The sequence below is a fragment of the Chiloscyllium punctatum genome, chromosome 9 (assembly GCF_047496795.1).
Source record: "Chiloscyllium punctatum isolate Juve2018m chromosome 9, sChiPun1.3, whole genome shotgun sequence".
In the NCBI taxonomy this organism is placed as follows: domain Eukaryota; kingdom Metazoa; phylum Chordata; class Chondrichthyes; order Orectolobiformes; family Hemiscylliidae; genus Chiloscyllium; species Chiloscyllium punctatum.
The window spans coordinates 31,970,081-31,990,500 of NC_092747.1; the positions used below are offsets into that span (position 1 = coordinate 31,970,081).

Here is a 20,420-nt window from a genome sequence, read left to right on the forward strand (position 1 = left end):
GGGCCCTTTGCAAAAGCAAGTTAGAATCCTAATGCTGCAGGCGTCCATTTTACCAAATATTTTAGCTTAGTCATAGCCGCTACCAGTTTTCATGAAAATCAGGTCAACATACAATCTGACCTTTAAATCTGTCTTTAATTAGACTACTTCAGCCTGCAACCAAAATGTTTGTTTTCTTAAAAGAACTTAACCAATTAGGACTTCATTTTAAAACCATGGGCTGCTGTCAGCCACTACACATTCTCACCCCAAAAATGTTGTTCCATCTTTTTCTCTGCCAATTGCTGTCCGTTCCCCCCTGCCCTCTCTCTATTTCTCCCCTCTATCATGATCATTTACCCTTCTCATTAAATAAATGACAGAAAATGTCAGCATTCAAATCACCAGGCAAGTTGTCTGGAGACATTCAGTTCACTGATATGATATAAATGAGACCTATTGATCAATACTGGGTCAAGATCAGGATTACCTATTTCAGACCAAGAATCACTCAGTGCAAATCTTTCTCCAGTAGCTAATGTTTAAATATAATTTAAAGCTGTGATGATAGATGTGCCAAGATTGAAAACAGGAAGTATGTGAGGTTAAGAATCATCTTCCCAACTGGATACATTACAATATTAAAAACACAAACAATATAGAGTTTCTGCAGAGACTTAAAGTAATTTTATTATTCCTTCTCTCTCTCTCGACATTGATTCAGGTTCAATTGAACGCGATGCTGACACCTTTACAAAACTTATTGAAGGAGGAGGTTCGTAGTTTTTTTTAAGAATGCTTAATGAAATTTTGTAATTTCATAACTGATGGTTAGGTTGGGATCCTTATTGTCAAAATATACAGATGAAGGGCATAGTCTAATTGACTACTGAGGTCATTTGTAAAGAAAGACTGTTGGGACACAGGTAGTAGCAAGGAAGCAGGCATGGTTAATGCTGCATTCTGTAAATCAACCTATCATCAATAAAGACATTAATGTCCAGTTCTATACTCCCATCAGCTACCTTGCACTCAGATTTAGGGAGTGAGAAAGAAATTTTTCAGTTTCTCACCTGTCACAATGTCCATTTTGCCTCTCTCAGGATATTGTTTGCTCTGTACATTATGAAACGTTCCTGAGACCTCTGACTCTTGGGAATGCTTGGTAGATTTAGATTTTATTGTAACATGTACTCAAGAGCAGGAGAACAATGGAAAGTGTATAATGTCACCACACATGCACCATCTTAGGTATAAAGGTTCCTCGGTATAAAAAAATGTGGGTACAAAATACTAATTGAAACAAAGTGAAAAATGTTCAGCAATCCCTTCATAGAATAAGTAGAAAAGTAAAAAAAAATTAATAGTGAACATTAAAGTACTTCTTAATATAAACTAGCAAAGTAAAGGAATAAAGCTAAAAGTTCAACAGGCTTTTGATGAGTCTTTAGCTTAACTCACTCTCTGGAAGACCTCAGCTCTCAGCTGCCTGTTCTTGGCACTGCTGCTGCAGATACTACTGGCTCTTCCTACGTCAGGCCATGACGCAGTCAGCACTTGTGAAGCTGCCACCTCTCCGAACTCCTCCTGCTGCCTCTGGATGCGCCCATGCAGGACCCATTCACATGCCAAGATACCACCTCGCCAGGCTGAGAAACCAGGCCAAGGCACAGCCATGCTGGGCCAAAAGACTGCCACGGGCTGCCCAAAGGATGGGCCAAGACACCACCATGCCAGGCCGAGACATGGCTGCACCGGGCCGAGAGACCATCAAGTACCTCCAAGAGACCGACACAGGCTGAGCCAGGCTGAGAAGATGCATCACCTCTGTGATGAGGCCATGAGTGAAGAAAGAAAAGTAGGACCAAGAGAGAAAAAAAGAGAAAGACATGAATGGAGTGGATGAGCTCCAACTGAAGCTTCCTACTTCACCACCATCTTGGCATAGGAATCGTAGGAACATTTAGGATGATTTTTAATTAACGGAAGTTTGTTTCTGTAGATTTGTTTATCTTGATAATTATATTAAATTTTTAAACATTTACAGAGCAGCAATGACATTTGAAGAAGAACATCCTGTTTTGACAATTATGCCTCTTTCCCTCATGAGGCTAGCTGCGTATTCAATATATAACACTGAGCGAGCTGCTCATGCAAGAAATTCTACAGTAAATTGAGTTCAGATTGTACAGACAGAATGCTCTTTACTCTGTGATCTGTACTTACCCATCAAAGTGACAAATTTAAAGTTTAAGAATGGAGAGCCTGCCTGTCAAATTTTCTGTTGTCAGAGATTGTGGTAGAGCTGTCAACATTGTTCGCTGCCAGCATAGAAGATAATCCACTCAATCTCCAGGTAATTTGTGGAATTACCTTTGAGTGGTCAATGAGTTGAAATGATATCTTGTGAGCGGAATATGAAAGGACTAATCCACTTATCATTTGCTTTAAAACGGTCCGTTACACAAATCGTGTATGTTGAGTGGCAGGTGGCTATGTTTTAGGATTAATGCTCTGACTCTATCCCAGGCTCCCTCTGTCACTGCTACAAATGCACTCAGTGTGAAGTACTTGCTGAAACTTAGGAGACACCCCAGGCTGAAATACAAACCAGGCTGTTTCCTCTCTTTAGCTAATCAAATTATCACAATGAGCAGTGGCAAGAAGCCAGGAATGTCAGCTCATGTCATCTGACATATATTTCATACTTGCTCTCTGATTTGGAACATAAGAAATGCAAGACCTAGCCCTGATTTCTCAGAGCTCAATGCTCCCTCTCCCTGTCTTTGGTAGAAATCATATAGAGGAGGTCAGTTATGATGCAGCATGAGACTAAATAACCCCATGTTACATGGCCCACCCCATCTCCTCCCTAGGTATGACTTACTGACTGCAATTTGAAACTGAAAAGAATTTAGACACCCATCCCAGGTTGAAGAGGGTCCTCTGTCCACATCTCATTCAGGCTCTGATGACATGATCAAGGCTAGATCCAAGATTTCAATTTGGGGCCTGAGCAGAGAAGTGGTGGTGCCTTTGCTGTCAGGCCAAATCTGCCAACAGCTGGACCAAAGGCCAGGCAACATCCTGAAAGATTCATTTTATTTTTGAGTTTCCTTGGCTTTGAGGGGTAGGAATGCTTAGGCCTCCAATGGCTTGAGCTTGCCATTCATCTTTCAGTTGGATTCCCAATCAATCCATCACAATTTCCCTAACTGGAGAAATCTCTTCCGGCAAGCCTTTAACACTGTCCTGCCCACCTGAATTCCCCTAACCCTCCCACACACCCCAAGCTGACCTCAGAACTGGTATCTAAATTAGGCCATAAGTTCAAAGCTGCCTGGTTTTCAAGTGGTTGAGACAAAACTCAAAAGTTACTTCAATAACTTAGTAAAGTTTTCTTTTCTTTTAAAGCATGCTTTGCTCAGAAGCAGTGAAGCTTTCCTGAAGTATGTCACTGTTTTTGCGGACAAGTATTATTTCAATTTTGAAATGTCACATTCTAGTGAAGAACAGTGATGAAGTCTTTGATTTAATCCTCTATAAATACATCAGGGCCATGCCTTCTAGGGAAATAAGATCAGAAATCATTATTGAACCCAATCGATAGAGTCTTCCCAGCTGTGGAAGGATGTGGGCAATGGTGGGAAATCTGGGAGAGTTGTTTGAGATTGGCAGTGATGAGCTTCTAAATACGTAAGTAAAAAGTCCCCATTTTCCAGAAAGTTTTAATCAGTGAGATGAGAGTCTCACTAGTGAATGGCAAGATACTAATTTGCATGTATTCACATCCTCCTTTTGTGTCAGCTCGCCTCGCTGATTTGCAGTTTCCCATTTTTCTGCCCATTGGATACAAACCAGAAGGTGACAATTCCTACCCAACTCAACTTACTTTCCAGCTCTGCATCTTAGATAATTGTCACCAACATCTCAAGGCATGCTCCATGGATAAGGACCATTTGCCCACTCCTACCCATCAGGACATCCAGGTCTCCATCAGCAAAGAAGACAACATTTTCCTTCTCTCTGATTTGTCTGAAGCAATTCACAGGAATTGTGCAAGGGAGCTGCAGACTGCCAGACCTTTACAAAATGGCGCTGACACCAGGAATCCTGGGTGGGCTTGGCAGTGACTATAGGATGTGGTGCGTAAGTAATGAGATGAGTCTGGGAATACAGCATGAGTAAAATCTCTTGGGCTTATATTGAGAAACTATCCATGAAACTCACCAAAACCAACACAACAGATTTCTGTTGGGTTTGGGTTATTTTGTATTTGATCTAGCCTGAGGAGATTAAATCAGTTTCTGTTCTGACAGCTGTCAAGGGCTAAGTCTATTAACTTTTCATTTGAGTCTGATGCAAATTCAAAGGAAGTATGACTGCAGCAAATTAAGGAAATGGAATGGATCCACCAGTTCACAGCTTGATTAGATAACTATCTCAGGAGGAACTGCATGTTTTGAAAGTTGTTTCATTTCCTGAAACAAAATGATTACCCAGAAATTATCCCAAGAGATATTATGGTACGAATGCTCCATGCAATTGTCTCAAAGTCTTCTACCTACTACTTTAATAGAAGCATTAATTAGGAAATTAAAATAACTGAGTTATTGTAGCTATTAAATATGTGATAAGAATTTAATATTAATATATTAAGTAATTGAACCATAAATATCACGTGATTTATTGTTTACTTTATGTCTTCCCGCTCAATGAAATTAGTAAATTGCATGTGTCTTATTCAATAATTATTTTGTTTAATAAATTTAGTTTCATCAGGCACAACTGAAAAATCACATCATTAATCTTCTTGATAATTACCGTCAGTGGATCTAATAATCTTGTGGTATTTTCTGTATGTTTTCTATGTCTTTCTGTGGTCTCAGCAGTGAAATCATTTAAGATTCACCATTGACATGTATCTTGTCAGGAACACAGTACACAAAGTATACCAGGATTATTGAGGGTGATCCTAAATTACTTGAGGATGAAGACATCCAAAAGCTCCTTCATGGCGGTTAGTGAGCTGATGGCTCTGGCCCTTGCCTCCTGAAGCATGGACTCATAGAGTCTCCATTCCCTATTTATAACCTCAACCAACTAATTGTTTGTATTTCCTATCTCTATGTAGAATTTGCATCGTTTTGTTGTGTCCAGTGCTGAAAGTTATTTTTCTCGGGACATGTGTTACTCATACCCAACATTTAAAAACATCTTCTTCTTAACAATCTAAGGAAACAATTCTTTATATTTATTTGTAACCTTCTTTGGTGCTGGATATCAAAATCCAGCCTGAGAAGTTTTGCCTAACCTTCATTAACAATCCAAGGTTGCCTTTGTTAATGTCCAATTAACACCAGAAACTTACTTTTAGCTGTATTCACAGTTTAAGTAATAATGTAGGGGATTTTTTTTCTGTCAATATTTTGCACTGAAGACTGATGACACAACTTTCAGAGGCTTTCATTTCCCTTTGTTGATGAACGTGGTGAGGGTGAGACCCTTATCTTTATTGATTAGCAAAAGTGTTCCACCATTTTATATTAGATGCTAATTTCAAAGGAGATTTCTAGTTCACACCCCCTCCCCAGGTTTATCATTGGGCACAACCTTTTTTATTATCTATTTTGATTGTATGCCATGGAGGTCAGAATATTCAAACGCAGCCAGTGGAAACCTCCTCCCATACACTTTCCTCCTCATTAACAATCTTTATATTCGGCATCAAAATTATTATGTTCTCATTAATGAATTTACATCCCATTAACAATCTAAAGACACATACATTTGCATTCATTATATCGTGATGCCAGACATGGTCATCTTAGAGAATACATGGTTAAAAATGGTGGTATATGGCTTTTATGTCACATTGTGAGCTGTTTATAATAACCAAGTTCACAAGTGATGCAATGCGGTATTTCCCGTAATGAGTAACATAGTGTTCCATTGCAAAGAGGAGTATGTTGTAGTAGTGAAACCCTTTCATTGTCTATCATTTCCATACTTCACTTCTATTTATCATGACAACAATTTGATTATCTGAATGTTATTCACAAATTTCCAATAGCGACAAATTTATGAGCTCTGCAAAGGGCTGAAATGTTCATCAAATGTGATTGGTTGTTTTATTTTACATATGCAGATACAAAAAAGGCCTCTCGACAAATTCAGGTTGTGTGAAGCATGTCGAATTGAGGAAACTGCTACATTTTCAGTAGCATTGCATTGGAATGCAGATAATATAATTAATTCTTAGTATTTAATAACTATACAGCTGGTGCACGACATTTAATAGAATAAGTATAGATTTTTTTGAGATTTAACCAAGCATGATTTGATTCAGATTTCTTCTTTAAGGGACTGGTACTTTCCTGTAATAATACTTGTCGTGTATCTGCTACCAAGTACTGATGCTGTCATTAACTGTTACTTTAGCAGGCTCCTCTTCCAGATTCACTAAAATTACGATTGAGGGTGAACCGCTGAGGGAGCATGAAAAAGAAGTTGAAAAAATTATTCGTTCAGGTAAGAGTATCTTCCGAAAGTCACGTAGCTCTTGCAATTGTGTTGAACTCATTCAACAGACCTAGGAAGATACATGAAACAAAGTTTTAGTGATGGACTAAACTATGATCTATTTGCATTTTGACTTTTTACTGTGGCTTGATTTTAGTTTGTTGGATCCTTCAAGAAAGCTTAGTGTATAGAATATACTAGCTCCAGTAACTATGCATTAGAACCACCACAGTGACTGCTTGGCAAGGATCTAAGATGAAGCAAGTGTCATATCTGTTATACCCTGAACTTCTGAGATGTTGTTCTTGTCATAGAGTCACACAACATGGAAACAGACCTTTCAGTCCAGCTCATTGGCACCGCTCAGACATCCCAAACTGACATAGTCCCATTTGCCAGCATTTGGCCCATATCTCTCCAAACCCTTCCTATTCATTTATCCATCCAGATGCCTTTTAAATGTTGTAATTGAACCAGCCGCCACCATTTCCACTTCATTAAAGCAAAGCAAATATATTATATGTTGAAGCTACTTCAATTGACTCATCAGGTGGAAGTAAGTTAAGCATACGCAAACAAAATTCTGATGATGAATATAAAATTGTCTTCTTTTTCTCATTTTTGGCTCATGATTTTCAGTACATTTCCTGTGTTTCTGCCTTTGTTTCTAATTTAATGTATTTTTTTTAAAGAAATACCAAGGAGAACTAATCGTGGTGTGGAAAGAATGCCAGGTATGTGAAAATTGCTTATTTGTTATTAGAATATTAGATATTATATAAATTCCCACCTGGATAATTTTTCATTTTGTACATGTTGCCTGCATTCAAATTGGATTCTCCAATTGAAACAGAGACATTAACTTTATCGTTAGAAATTTGAGACCAGTGAATCAAAGCAGTTTATGCCATTTAGAAAATGGAGGAATAGTATGGGTTGGTGCTTTATTGACTGGTTAATAATTGAAGATGGAAAGTTCATGCTTCAGGTGTTGGCTGTGGACACTTGTTTCTGCCTTTGGCATTGTGATCAGTGGCACACTTCCAGCAAGAAATAGGCAAGGGGGTCACCCCTCAAATTGGATGTTTGTGCACCCACTTGAAAGGCAAGTGCAGTGCCACCAAATGTTTAGGCCACAAATCCAGATCATTGCATTACCCACTGTTATGCAAAAAATGCCCAAAACAGGATTAGCTTTTTCACTTTCCTTTCTGTCTTCAAATAGTTTGTACTTTGTTGCTGATGGGTACTAAATTACAGGCATCCAATTTACCAGAGTTAAAGCTGTACAACTTTGTCCATTTTTCTTATATTTTCTTACTGAATGCCACAGTTGGCCTCTCCTTCAAGAAACATTAATTTCCTTCTTCAACTTCTCCTGGAACAAGTATCCAGCAATCTTATTTATACACATTACCCCCTAGACTCCTTTCAATAAATGTATTTAGCTAGGGTCCATGTGATGTTTAATTTGATATTGTAGTTTACTTGAATGTCTGTCACTGCTCCACAGTTAGGTCTTGCTAAGTTAGAGACAACCTTGCAGATTAAGCAGTTTGATGCTGAATGTAACAATTTTAAAGGTGTTATTAAAAGCAACATGCAAATATTATATTACCACAATAAATGTAAAATTCTGACATAATGATAATGGATAGTTGTTAAAATTATTAATAAAAGTTCTCATCCATCTGGGTTTTAAAGTAATCAATCTTAGAAAAATTCTAACATTAATATGTCTGACCAAAGAATGCCCCATTGCATAGTTGGTATGCATTTAACTGTATTTTCAAACATGTCCTTGAAGGTTATGTATTTCATTTACATTTTATGATTTCTACATACAGTTCGAAGAAAATCAAGACAAACTACGAGGAGACGCCCAATAAAAAGAAAACCAGTTCAAGCTTAAGAATGATTTTACACCTTCTGGTACAGAAAATGCAGGACATCCATAAAATTCAACTGGTGCAATTTAAAATTGGAGCCTGGCTTGTGGAGATCACAAATGATAAGGATGTTATAAACTCTTGTCAGGTTAAATGGTTGTTGAATTGAAAGTCAGAATACATTAACTTTTGTATTTCCCTAAGTTTTGCATTGAATCTTAGTATATTTTAGGATCAAATTTGGATGGATTCTGGGGCATTTCCTTGGTATTATTGGAAAATTAAGTCAGTGACCTTTCAAGATGTAAAATGAATAATTTACTAAACAGCAATTTATTTGTTGAATTTGTTCCCTAGGACAACAGTTGCTTTTGCTGGGTAAAATTATAGCAAGTCAGGAAAAAGAAAGCAATGAAAGAATATGTATCTTCTTGTTTTCTCAGTATTGAGATTACCATAAGCACAAGGGAAATATATTCAAGGATATAAAAATTAGAATGTTTCAAAGCGAACAGTTTAAAAAAGATTAAAAGTTGCTTTATGTTTGGTATTTGTTTCCATTTTTTGAAGCTGGGCTTAATAACTTACAGATGGGGATTTGGCTAATGCTTGGAAACTGGTACATCTGCGTGGTTAAGGATAAAAATATTAAAGTCAGTGCTTGTTCTAGTGAGTCTATGGGCTATTTCTAACATGTATTTTGTACTAAGACATAAAAAATCTTTACAGGCAACCAACACAAGTTGAGGTTGTTTGTACTTTTGTAACTGGAGTGATATCTTTATTCTGAACACTTCTTTTCTGACTCAAGTTTTGTATCAATGAAAGACTTGCTCTTTATTCCTGTTTATGTTTTGCAGTTTAAATCCTTACTTATTGCTATTTTTGGGAAACAATGCCTGAAAATCTGTGGAAAACATGCTGAACCTGGTGCTTTTCTGTATTCTCTTTGAGAAACAATTATCCATTAAAAAAAATTCCTCACGTGGTTATACCTTAACTGGCTCTGTTACTCATGTGTATCCATTTGAATGTAATAATCGCTCCATAGGATGGTGCTAGAGTGCCCAGGATATTGTTGCTTTTGACCTTTAGTGGCAATAATTCTGGATATGGGAGATAGTGATATGAAGATATTTAACTGCAACTGCTGGAAATCTAAATTAAAAAGAGAAAATGCTGCAAGCATTAATTGGGTCAGACAGTGGTTGCAGACTGTTTTACACTCCACCCAATATGATGATTTTGCCGATTTGATGATTTCTGGGGTATGGAATTTGGATGAATAGCTCTGGATCTTAAAGGAGCTAGAAGTATTTTACATGTCTCCAAATAATCTTAGTAACCATGTCTAACTATCTAATGTAACTTGTACTTAATTGTAAGTGTGCAATAAACTCAATCTCATTAAGAGCTTCTTCTTCCTCATTAGTGGTTGTTCTGCCACCACCATAAACCAAATAGGCTTTTAGACCCAGTCAAGGACAGAGGAATGGTGGCAGCATCCTTCTGCTCGCAGACATCACAATTGACACAATATCAGGTTCCATATGCATGCAAACCATACATAGCACTTTGATCATCACTGCCTCTGTTTTGTTCGACCACTTGTTGGGCCTCCAATATTGAATTATCAGAACTTGCCTCCAAGTAAATTTTGAGAAGATTGAAGCTATTGTCTATGATTCCCAGCCCAAATTCTGTTCATTCTCCATTGTTTCCAGGCCTGTTAACTGTCTTAAACTCAGCAAGACTTTGGTGTTGTGAAGAAACCTTGAAATGAGTTTGCAATCACATAGTTGCACCATCACCAACATTATCGACTTTCAGCTCGGTAACGTTGCTGGACTCCAATCTTGGTATTATCCACTGCTGAAGCTCATGTCCTTGACTTCATTAAAAATCAGTTACCCGACGAAGGAGCAGCGCTCTGAAAGATAGTACTTCACAATAAACCTGTTGGACTGTAACCTAGTGTTGCATGATTTTTAACGTTGACCACCCCAGTCCAAATCCAGCACCTCCACATCATCCTTGACTTTGTTAGATTCAAATATTGCAATGATTATCTGAACAGACTCCCATCTTCCACCCAACACAAATAATGGATATTAAAGAAATGAAGAATTAAATTAAGTTTCACATTGTCCTCCTCACAGGTTATAAAGCTATCAAGTTTTGTTTCTGTTTCCACCATTGAGAATGGAAAAAGAAGTCCAGTATTAGCTACAAGTCAGGGAGCAGAATGATTGAGGAACTTAATGTAACATGAGGGAATTGGTCCAACATAAGTAAATGGAGCTGCAGGCTGACAAGTCTTTGGGTCCATGTGCACTTCATCTCAAGCTCTTAAAAGAGGTGACTAATGAACTTGTGGATGTATAATTATCATGTAAAAACACTTGTCAGTCCCATAACTGATCTGAATATATTACATTTCAGCTGTGCCAGTCCATCCAATATCTCCCAGCAGTATAGCAAACTCTACGAGTGGAATGATAGTATCAGATTGTGAGGCTAGTTGACCATTAAAGGTTTCTACAGATGCAGATTTGCTTCTTTAAGCTTTTTGGAGTCAATCAAAGGAAACTCTTAGTGAGATATGAATTTTTTATTGCACATAAGGAAAGGCACAAAGCAACATTTATAAACAGACTCAGTTTGAACCTGTGTAATTGTTAAGAGTCAACCATACTGCTGTGGATCTAGAATCACCTGTAGGCCAGACCAGGGAGAAATGGCTGAGTTCCTTCTCTGAAGGACATTAGTGAACCAAGACTTTACAACGACAGTCGCTACATGGTATCCACTCAGCTAGCATTTTTTTAAAATTCCAAATTTATTTTTATTGAATTCATATAACAATTCTTCAGCAGCAATATTTGACCAGATATGGTATTCAGAAAGCCTTAACAATATTTCTTCTTGTCGAATGCTACCTATCAAAAGTGAACATCTCTTTGTATCCAGATATTGATTTACTTATTTCAAGTAGAAACAGAAAATCATGCAAATATTTAGCAGGTCAGGTAACATTGTTGGCGAGAGAAACAGAATCAAGAGTTGTTGTTGCTGGTGGTGAGCTTGGAGTGTAAAGAGCTTGTAATTATGAATGGTGGTAGCAGTGAACAATTTCAAAGCTTGGATGATGCAAAACTGGAAATCTTTGTAAACTGAGAAGGATAGTATGGAACTTCAAAAAGACTTAAACAAGTTGATGGAAGGCAGATGGGTGCAGATGATATTAAATACGGAGGAGAGTAGGGTGACGCATTTTGGTAGGAAGAATTTGGACAGATAATGCAAAACAAGGGATATAACACTTACAGGGGTGAAGGGCCTAAGCACATATGTGCATAGTTCAATGAAGCTTGCAGACCAGGTGGAGAGAGCAATTAAAAATGTTAATTCATACATGTCCTAAACTTAATTAATAAAGACAAATTGTACAATGGCAAGGAGGTTATGCTGAACCTTTGCAAGATACTTCTTAGACCACAGTAGGATTACCATATACAGTTTTGGGTGGCATGTTTTAAGAAGGATGTGAATGAATTGGAAACAGTGCAGAAGAGTTACAAAATTGGTTCTAAGGATAGGAAACCTCAGAAAATGGAGAAGGAAAGGTCCGCTTTGGTGGATCACGTTAGGCTACCTGCAAGTGTGGTTGAGGCAGGTTCAATTCAGGCATTCAATACAACACTTGATGTTTATTTGAATGAAAACTATGTGCAAGGGTACAGAGAAAGACAGAAAAATGATATTAAGTCCTATTGTCAGAGGAGAACCGTTGAATACATAAAGGGCCAAATGGCTTCCTTTTGTACCGTAACGTTTCTGTGGTTCTGTATCTGAACCTGACCATATTTCCATTTTGGCCAGAATTAAGTTCTGACTCCCCAAATTCCTTATACTGCAACTGCTGGCATTAACCCAAGTACAGGTGAGCCTACAATCTTGCAGCATGCATGACAAGTCAATCTGCATGGGCTACTTTTCACCTCAGGCAAGAGATACGGGTTCCTCAATCAAAGGCACTCAGTGCCTGACTAAGAAACTCAGTGGGTAAAGGACGGGTTGCCCTCTGAGAGCTGCTTCCCTGCCCTAGCTGGTATCTGAGCCACCATCCCCTCTCCCTGCAGTCCCCACTGTGAACCACTCTTCCCCTGCCACCCATTTCATTTATCTGTGGCCTGAGTCCTCCGCGATCTTGAATCTCTAGTGGGTTTCTTTCTGACAGCAGCCATTTCCACTTGAGGAGTGCTACAGATCTGTCAGTCTCTGAGGTCAGAGTTTTGCAACCGAGGTCCTTGTTCCAGAGGAAGATCTATTGGTGGCCTCATTGCTGCCTGATTAGCTCAAGGTTTGGAGAGTCTTCCCGAAAAGAAGCAAAACAGATGTTTCACCAGCTCTCCAGCCATCATCCCAATACCACATTCTTCCCAATGCTTCAGGTCAATAAATGGGGAAAGCATTAAGCAACTGAAGAGTGGGACTGGAAAATAATCAATATTGTTACGTCTGAAATAGGATGGAAGATAGGACCGAATTAAAGATTTGGTTTTGCAAGGCCTGAAGGCAGTGATCTTGAGAAGAGTGAAGAAGCTAGAAATATGTCTAGAGGAGATCCATCAGGGTACCCATAGTTATCCCATAATTTGGAGCAAGTGACAAGGGGTGAAGTAGAAGTTGTTCAGTGTGAGAACAAATACACTCAGGTGTAGGAGGATAAAAATGCATGGAGGTGGATTTGATCTTTCAAGGGAGAAGCAGAGACTATGTATATTATTGGAGCTGGAGGTAAAGAGAGTTTGGACATCTCCAGTGGTAATGGTGGTTAGGGCCAGGGAATTGTTAAGGTGATGGAGGGTGTAGAAAATGTCATAGATATATGCTGGAGGGGAGAAGACAAGGGGATAAAGAATTTGAGGCAGGAAGAATGCTGTTCAGTGATGCAGGGACAGACTGAAATGATGGGTCTAACAGAGCAGTCTTATTTGTAGAACTTGGAAAGGAGGTAAAATGTGGATTTTTTTAGGTGAGGGAGCACCTCTGAAGGAGATTAGGTCAGTTGCTGTCTTGGGGACAGTGCCAGGATGTTTGGTGTTGGGGTCCTGGTCCAGGAGGTAAGAGGCAGTGTCAGACATTGTTGTTCAAGTCAGTTCAGCAGACAGCAACAACACCACCCTCATCAGCAGGTAAGGATAACAACATTAAGGTTGGGTCTGACAGAACACTGTGCTGCCACCTCACAGAAAGACTGGGTAGAGTGAGCGAGAGAAACAGAGGAATTGAGATGGCTGATTGCAGATATTTTCAAATGAAGTTTTTCACAGATGTTACTACGTACTTCTAGAATAGGTGGGAATTAAGCCCAAGCCTCCTGGTCCAGATGTAAGGACAATGGGTTGTCAGTTCTGAATGAAGAGAAAGGAGAAGGCAAAAGGCCAGAAGGAGGTATTCATATGGGGAGAGAATGGTGGAAACATTGGCATTTTGGGCGATCAGAAATAGAGAGAAAATAAACTATGAAAGCAAATTAGTGAGGAATATAAAACTGACAATAAGAGCTTTGAATATATTAAAAGGAACAGGGAGATTAAAGTGGATATTGGCCCCTTTGGAAGATGGTTATGGGGAACAAGTAAATGATACAGGAGTTAAACGAGTATACTGCATCAGTCTTTATCGTGGAAGATACTTTGAACATTCCATTAATACTAAAGAATGGTGGGGGGGTGGGGTGAGGAATTAAATACCTTCACCAGAGAAGTATTATTAGACAATCTAATGGAACTAAAGGCTGCTAAGTCACATGATCCTGATGGTTTGGATCCTAGGATCCTAAAATAGGTAGTTACAAAGATCATGGATGCACTGGATGTGGTTTTCCAAAAATCCTTGGATTCTGGAGAAGTACCAGAGGCCAGTGCAACAACACTATTCAAAAAGGGAGGGAGGCAGAAAGCAGGTAACTATTGGCCGATCAACCAACATTTATTATTTGGAAAAGAAGTGGAATCAATTATTAAGGAAGCAATAGGAAAACAATTAGGAAATCAAATCAAGCAGAATCAGCATGGCTTCATGAAAGGGAAATCCTGTCTGATGAGATTAATTGATTGATTGCTTTATTGTTGTCACTGTTCATTAACGTTTTTCAAGGAAGTCTCAGCTAGAGTGAATAGAGGGCAACCAGTAGATGTATTTGGACTTCCAGAAGGTGTTTGCCACGGTTCCTCACAAAAAGTTAAATAATAAGATAACAGCCCATGGTGTTGCAGCTAGTGCATTCATAAATAAAGGAATGGCAAATGGGCCAGAAACAGCAAGTGGGTATAGGGCTGTTTTTCACCTTGGCAGCCTGTGAGCAGTGGTGTTCCACAGGGATCAGTGCTGGGACCGCAGATGTTTACAATTTAAATAACTTTAGGTGGGAAGTGAATGTACCATAGCCAAACTTGCAAATACCCCAAAAATAGGTGGAAAGGTGAGAGGGATACAAATATCTTACAGAGAGATATATACAGGTTAAATAACTGGGCAAAAATTCAGCAAATGGAATGTAATGTGGAGAAATGTGAAGTTCGTTTTGGAAGGGAGAAAAAAAAAGTAATATTTAAGTGTAGAAAATCTGCCGAAACCTGCAGCACAGGGGGATTGGTGGGGGGCGGGGTACTTGTGCATGGAACACAGAAGCTAACACACAGGTGCAGCAGGTAATCAGGAAGGCTAATGGAATGTTGGCCCTTATGTCAAGAGTAGAGAAGTCTTACTGCAACTGTACAAGGTGCTGGTGAAACCACATTTGGAGTACTGGTCCCCTTATTTAAGGAAAGGTATTATTTCATTAGAGACAGTTCAGAGAAGGTTCACTAGAATTGATCCCCAGTATGGAGGGATTGTCTTACGAGCAAAGATTAAACAGGTTGGGACTCGTTGAAGTTCAGAAAAATGAGATCCCACTGAAACATGTCAGGTTCTTAAAAGTCTAGGACCAGAGGGCAGTCTCAGAATAAAGGGGTACCAATGTAAGAATCAAATGAGGAAGAATTTCTTCTCTCAGTGGGTAGTGAGTCTTTGGAACTCATTGCCACAGAGAGCTGTGGGAGTGGAGTCCTTATGGATATTTAAAGCTGAGATAGATAAATTCTTGACCAAGGGTTTCAGGGAAAGGGTAGAAAAGTGAATATGAGGATTGTTGGATCAGCCTAGATTATATTGAATGGCAGAGCAGGCTGAATATTCTCCTCCTGTCCCTATTTTCCGTGGTCTTCTGGCAGACTGGGGAAGACTCCATTCTAAAGAATTGGGCACAGAGGCAAAGATGACAGAAGAAACGATCAGAAATTTGCTGATCTCAGTTCATTGAGGTTGAGTGTAAGGAACTAAACCTTCAATAAGTACACATTTTTCAAGGTCTGGGAGGGGATGGTCAGATAGTATCATGAATACACGGTGAAAAGTGAGATTAGAAGGAAGGCTGCTGTCAGAGGGAAGCAAAATGGAAAAAAAAACGCTGATTCAAAGTGAACCAAAGGCACTTGAGCTGGTTAGTCCAGACTCAATTTAAATCTGATTTACATGCGGCAGGCAGGACTGTGTTCAGTCCTGTGAGCTTAAACTGTACAAGCAGAGCAAAATAAAGTCTTAACAGAGCATTACATTTTGCTTTTTAACATTTTTATGCTTTTCCTCTACAACCTAGCTTAGTATAATCCCATGTGTGACCTAAGTAACTAACTCGGGTTTCTAGCCGTGCACTGTATTTTCATCTGAAAGGTTCAGCATGTTTGTTTGTTGGTTTGTTCATTTTCCAATTACCTCCTTTCCTATCCCTCCTAAAGTGGGCTAAATCTGCTATCTCTTCTCATGTGACTTTTAGATCACTGGAAAATATTCCTCCTCCACACTCATACGTGAGCAATGAAATTGTCCCACAGGACGGCCAGCAAAAGCTAATTAAGTTCAGAATATAATTCTTTTTCCAGTTTTGAGAAAAGCTAATGCTTGAATTGGCCATCAGAAGCTAATAACTGGCTCACATTGAAAGAGAACTATATCTCTTAGCAACCTTGTGGAAGCAACGTTAGCAGACACAAATGTCTTCTGTCTTAATAATAGGGTTAGGACAGTGTTGGAGCAACCAGAAGAGAATAGACTGGCTCGATACATGCTGGCATGTGTATTGCACTGTGTTGCCAGTGGAAGGGACCTGCAGCAAGGAAATGCCTGCCCAAATTGGATGGAGAGCTCTTCTTCAATGTGTACGGAGTGATGTGCCAGAACTATATGTTCCAGATTCTGTTCCTCTGGCATGCAGGTCTTCTGATGTTAAAAATTCCAACTTGAAAAGCACATCCAGGAATACAGAGAAAGTAAATGTAAATAGCACTTAAAGTACATGCAACATATCCCGAAGATTTGACTCGATTTATGTATGTCACATGTACCGAAGTACAGTGAAAAGTTTTGTTTTGCGTGCAGTACAGGCTGATCATAACATACGAAATTCATAAGGTGGTCAAACAGAGTGAGGAATACAAAGTCATGGCTGCAAAGAAGGTGCACAAAAAGCAAAATCAACATTAGATTTGAAATTTCAGAGCTCCATTTAGAAGACTAATAACAGCAGGGAAGAAGCTGTTCTTGAACCTATTGGTACGTGTGTGGTATACATTATCTTCTTAATTCATGATCCAGGTACAAGGAACAAAAGGAAATAACAGCTCGCCCTGAGACAGTGGCTGTGTACTTCACATTCAGCAGAATAGACTTAACAGCAGCAGGAATCAAACATGTCCTTTTTGCTTTGTTTGCTTAAACAAATTACATAATAACAAAATTAGCCTTGGAAGCTCTGGTCTACTGCAATTAATTTGGAGTAAAAATGTAGTGAGAGGGTGTGCTCCACCAAAAGATATCCAAGTATGACCACCACCTCAAGGAACTTATCACATTCAATGAATGCAATTATTTTAGTGATAGGAATGCTGCTTTCAAATGGTTGAATGCATAAGAAAAATGCAAATAGTTAGAATATCTGAAATTAAAATGTAAGTATTAATTTAAATGTAATTACCTCAGACTGTCAAGCTACATAGGTTTTTAGGAGAATGAATATTCATTTTGAAAGCAAAGTAGCACCCATCACTTATACTGCTGTCAGACAGGAAGTAAATAGTGGCTGGAGCACAGGCTAAAATGCAAATACTGTGAGTCAGGATTCAGGGAGCAGAGTCCTGGCTTAGGCTTTCTATGTCCCAACTGAGAGCAAAGGATACACAGGATAAACTCTAGCCAAGTATAACTTGTCGAAGAGTGTGGGGCTGGAAAAGCACAGCCGGTCAGGCAGCATCTGAGGAGCAGGAGAATCAACATTCCGAGCATAAGCTCTTTGTCAGGAATGTGGGGTGTGTATGTGTGGCTGGGGGGCGCATAGGCTCTGAGAAATAAATGGGAGGGGGTGGGGCTGGGGGGGAAGGTAGCTGGGAATGCGATAGTAGATGAAGTTGGAGGTGAAGGTGATAAGTCGGAGGGGAGGGTGGAGCAGATAGGTGAGAAAGAAGATGGACAGGTAGGACAGATCAAGAGGGCGGTCCTGAGTTGGAAGGTTGGATCTGGGATAAGGTGGTGGGAGGGGAAATGGGGAAACTGGTAAAATCCATATTGATCCTGTGGTGTTCTTCCTCCAGGCATCAGGTGGTTAAGATTTGGCGATGGAGGAGGCCCAGGACCTGCATGTCCTTGGTGGGGTGGAGGGGGAGTTAAAGTGTTCAGCCACAGGGCTTAGATTACTTACAGTGTGGAAACAGGCCCTTCGGCCCAGCAAGTCCACACCGACCCTCCGAAGAGTGGATTCGTTTGGTGCATGTGGCCCAGAGATGTTCTCTGAAACATTCTGCAAGTTGACGTCCTATTCCCCAATGTCGGGGAAACCACAGTAGATGACGTGTGTGGAAGTGCAGGTAAATCTCTGTCAGATGTGGAAGGATCACTTGGGACCTTGGATGGAGGTGAGGGGGAAGATGTGGGTGCAGGTTTTGTACTTCTTGTGGTGGCAGCGGATGGTGCCAGGAGAGGAGGGTGAGTTGATGGGGTGGGGGGGGGGGAATGGTCTCTCTGGAATGCAGATAGCAGTGTGGAGGGAAATATATCTCTGATGGTGGGGTCCGTTTGTAGGTGACAGAAATGGCGGAGGATGATGTGGTGTATCTGGAGGTAGGTGAGGTGGGAGGTGAGGACCGGGGGGTTCTGCCTTGTTGCAATTGTAGGTGTAGGGTGCGGGAAGTGGAGGAGATGCACTGGAGGGCATCGTCGACCACATGGAAGGGGAAATTGCATTCTTTGAAGAAGGAGGCAAACTGGGATGTTCAATGGTGGAATTGGTCATCCTGGGAACAGATGCAGTGGAGGCAGAAGAATTGGAAATAAGGGATAGCATTTTTACAGCAGGCAGAGTGGGAGGTGGTGTAGTCCAGGTAGCTGTGGGAGTTGGTGGGTTTGACGTAGGTGTCTGTGTCGAGTTGATAGCCGGAAATGGAGATGGAGAGGCCCTGGAAGGGGAGGGACGTGTCTGAGATGTTTATGGTAAACTTGAGGTTAGGATGGAAGGTGTTTGTGAAGTTGATGAACTGTTCAACCTCCTTGTCGGAGCACAAGATGGTGCCAATACAGTCATCAATGTGGCAAAGGAAAAGGTGGGGAATGGTACCAGTGTAGCTGCTTCTTCCTCTTCCTCTCCCGCTGACCCAACCAGTAGCCTTACATTAACACACTCATTCAATTGGCTGAACTGGTTGACCTCTGCAAAGACATCAGAAATGCTAAGGGGCAGTACCAGACCAAGTTATAGGCCCAAACCTACTAACAGATTCCTGCCACCTATGGCAAGGCCTAAACAATGTTACGGGATACAAAATGAAGCAGAGTAAGATAGCGGGCAAAGACTCATAGCTCCCTGATGCGCTCAATGCTTTCTACGCTCAGTGTGAGCAGAATACCGGTGATGCGGTAATGCCTGCCCTGTCAGCCCCAGACACACTGTTCCCTTGGTCATTGCTGCAGATGTCAGGTTGGTCTTCCTGGGAGTCAACCCAAGGAAAGCAACGGGTCCGGACTGTGACCCTGGCCGAGCACTCAGACCCTATGTGGACCAACTGGCGGAGGTATTCACTGACATCATCACCATCTCCCTCCTAAAGCCGAAGTCCCCACTGCTTCAAGAAGACCACCATCATCCCCATACCTAAGAAAGCATGTGCAAAGTGCCTTAATAGCTACTACCCAGTGGCTCTGACCTCAATAATCATGAAGTGCTTTGACAGGCTGGTTGTGGCCCACATCAATTCTAGGCTCCCAGCCTGCCTCGATCCCCTGCAATTTGCCTACTAACTAACCAGGTCCACAGCGGATGCCATATCCCTAGCACTGCACTCATCCATGGAACATCTGTACAATAAGGACAGCTATGTCAGTCTCCTGCTCATTGACTACAGCTTTGCCTTCAACACCATTATCCCCTCCAGACTGATTTCAAAACTCCGTGACCTTGTTCTCAGCCCCACCCTCTGTAACTGGATTCTCAGCTTTCTGACTCACAGACCACAATCAGTGAAGCTAGACAATTGCACCTCATCCACAATAACTCTCAACATTGGAGCCCCACAGAGATGTGTCCCAGGCCCCTGCTGTACTCTCTGTACACCCATGACTGTGTCGCCAAATTCCAGACAAGCATCTCCTACAAGTTTGCTGATGCCACCACCATAGTGGGACAGATGTACCCTAGAATTCCTACAGTGTGAAAACAGGCCCTTTGGCCCAACAAGTCCACACCAACCCTCTGAAGGGTCTCCCACCCAGACCCGTTCCCCTAACTAATGCACCTAACCTACACACTCCTGAACAATAGGAGCAATTTAGCATGGCCAATTCACCTAACCTGTACATCTTTGGACTGTGCGAGGAAACCAGAGCACCCCAAGGAACCCACACAGACACAGGGAGAACATGCAAACCCCACACAGA

The 20,420-nt window shown here is 40.6% G+C and overlaps 1 protein-coding gene across 9 annotated transcripts in view; it reads left to right on the forward strand.

The window, feature by feature from the left end:
* Window positions 1–9,390, forward strand: part of LOC140481264 (periostin-like) — a 108,180-nt gene extending 98,790 nt beyond the window's left edge. For 4 of the 9 annotated variants that reach the window (XM_072577171.1, XM_072577174.1, XM_072577173.1 and 1 more), the window contains 5 exons: window positions 704–754; window positions 4,913–4,999; window positions 6,421–6,510; window positions 7,194–7,235; window positions 8,349–9,390. In XM_072577171.1, the coding sequence (XP_072433272.1) occupies window positions 704–754; window positions 4,913–4,999; window positions 6,421–6,510; window positions 7,194–7,235; window positions 8,349–8,413 (335 nt within the window). In that variant the 3' untranslated portion in view covers window positions 8,414–9,390. The remainder of the gene's footprint in view (window positions 1–703; window positions 755–4,912; window positions 5,000–6,420; window positions 6,511–7,193; window positions 7,236–8,348) is intronic. The other 5 variants (XM_072577175.1, XM_072577177.1, XM_072577179.1 and 2 more) reach the window with 3 other exon arrangements.
* The last annotated feature ends 11,030 nt before the right edge of the window (window positions 9,391–20,420 follow it).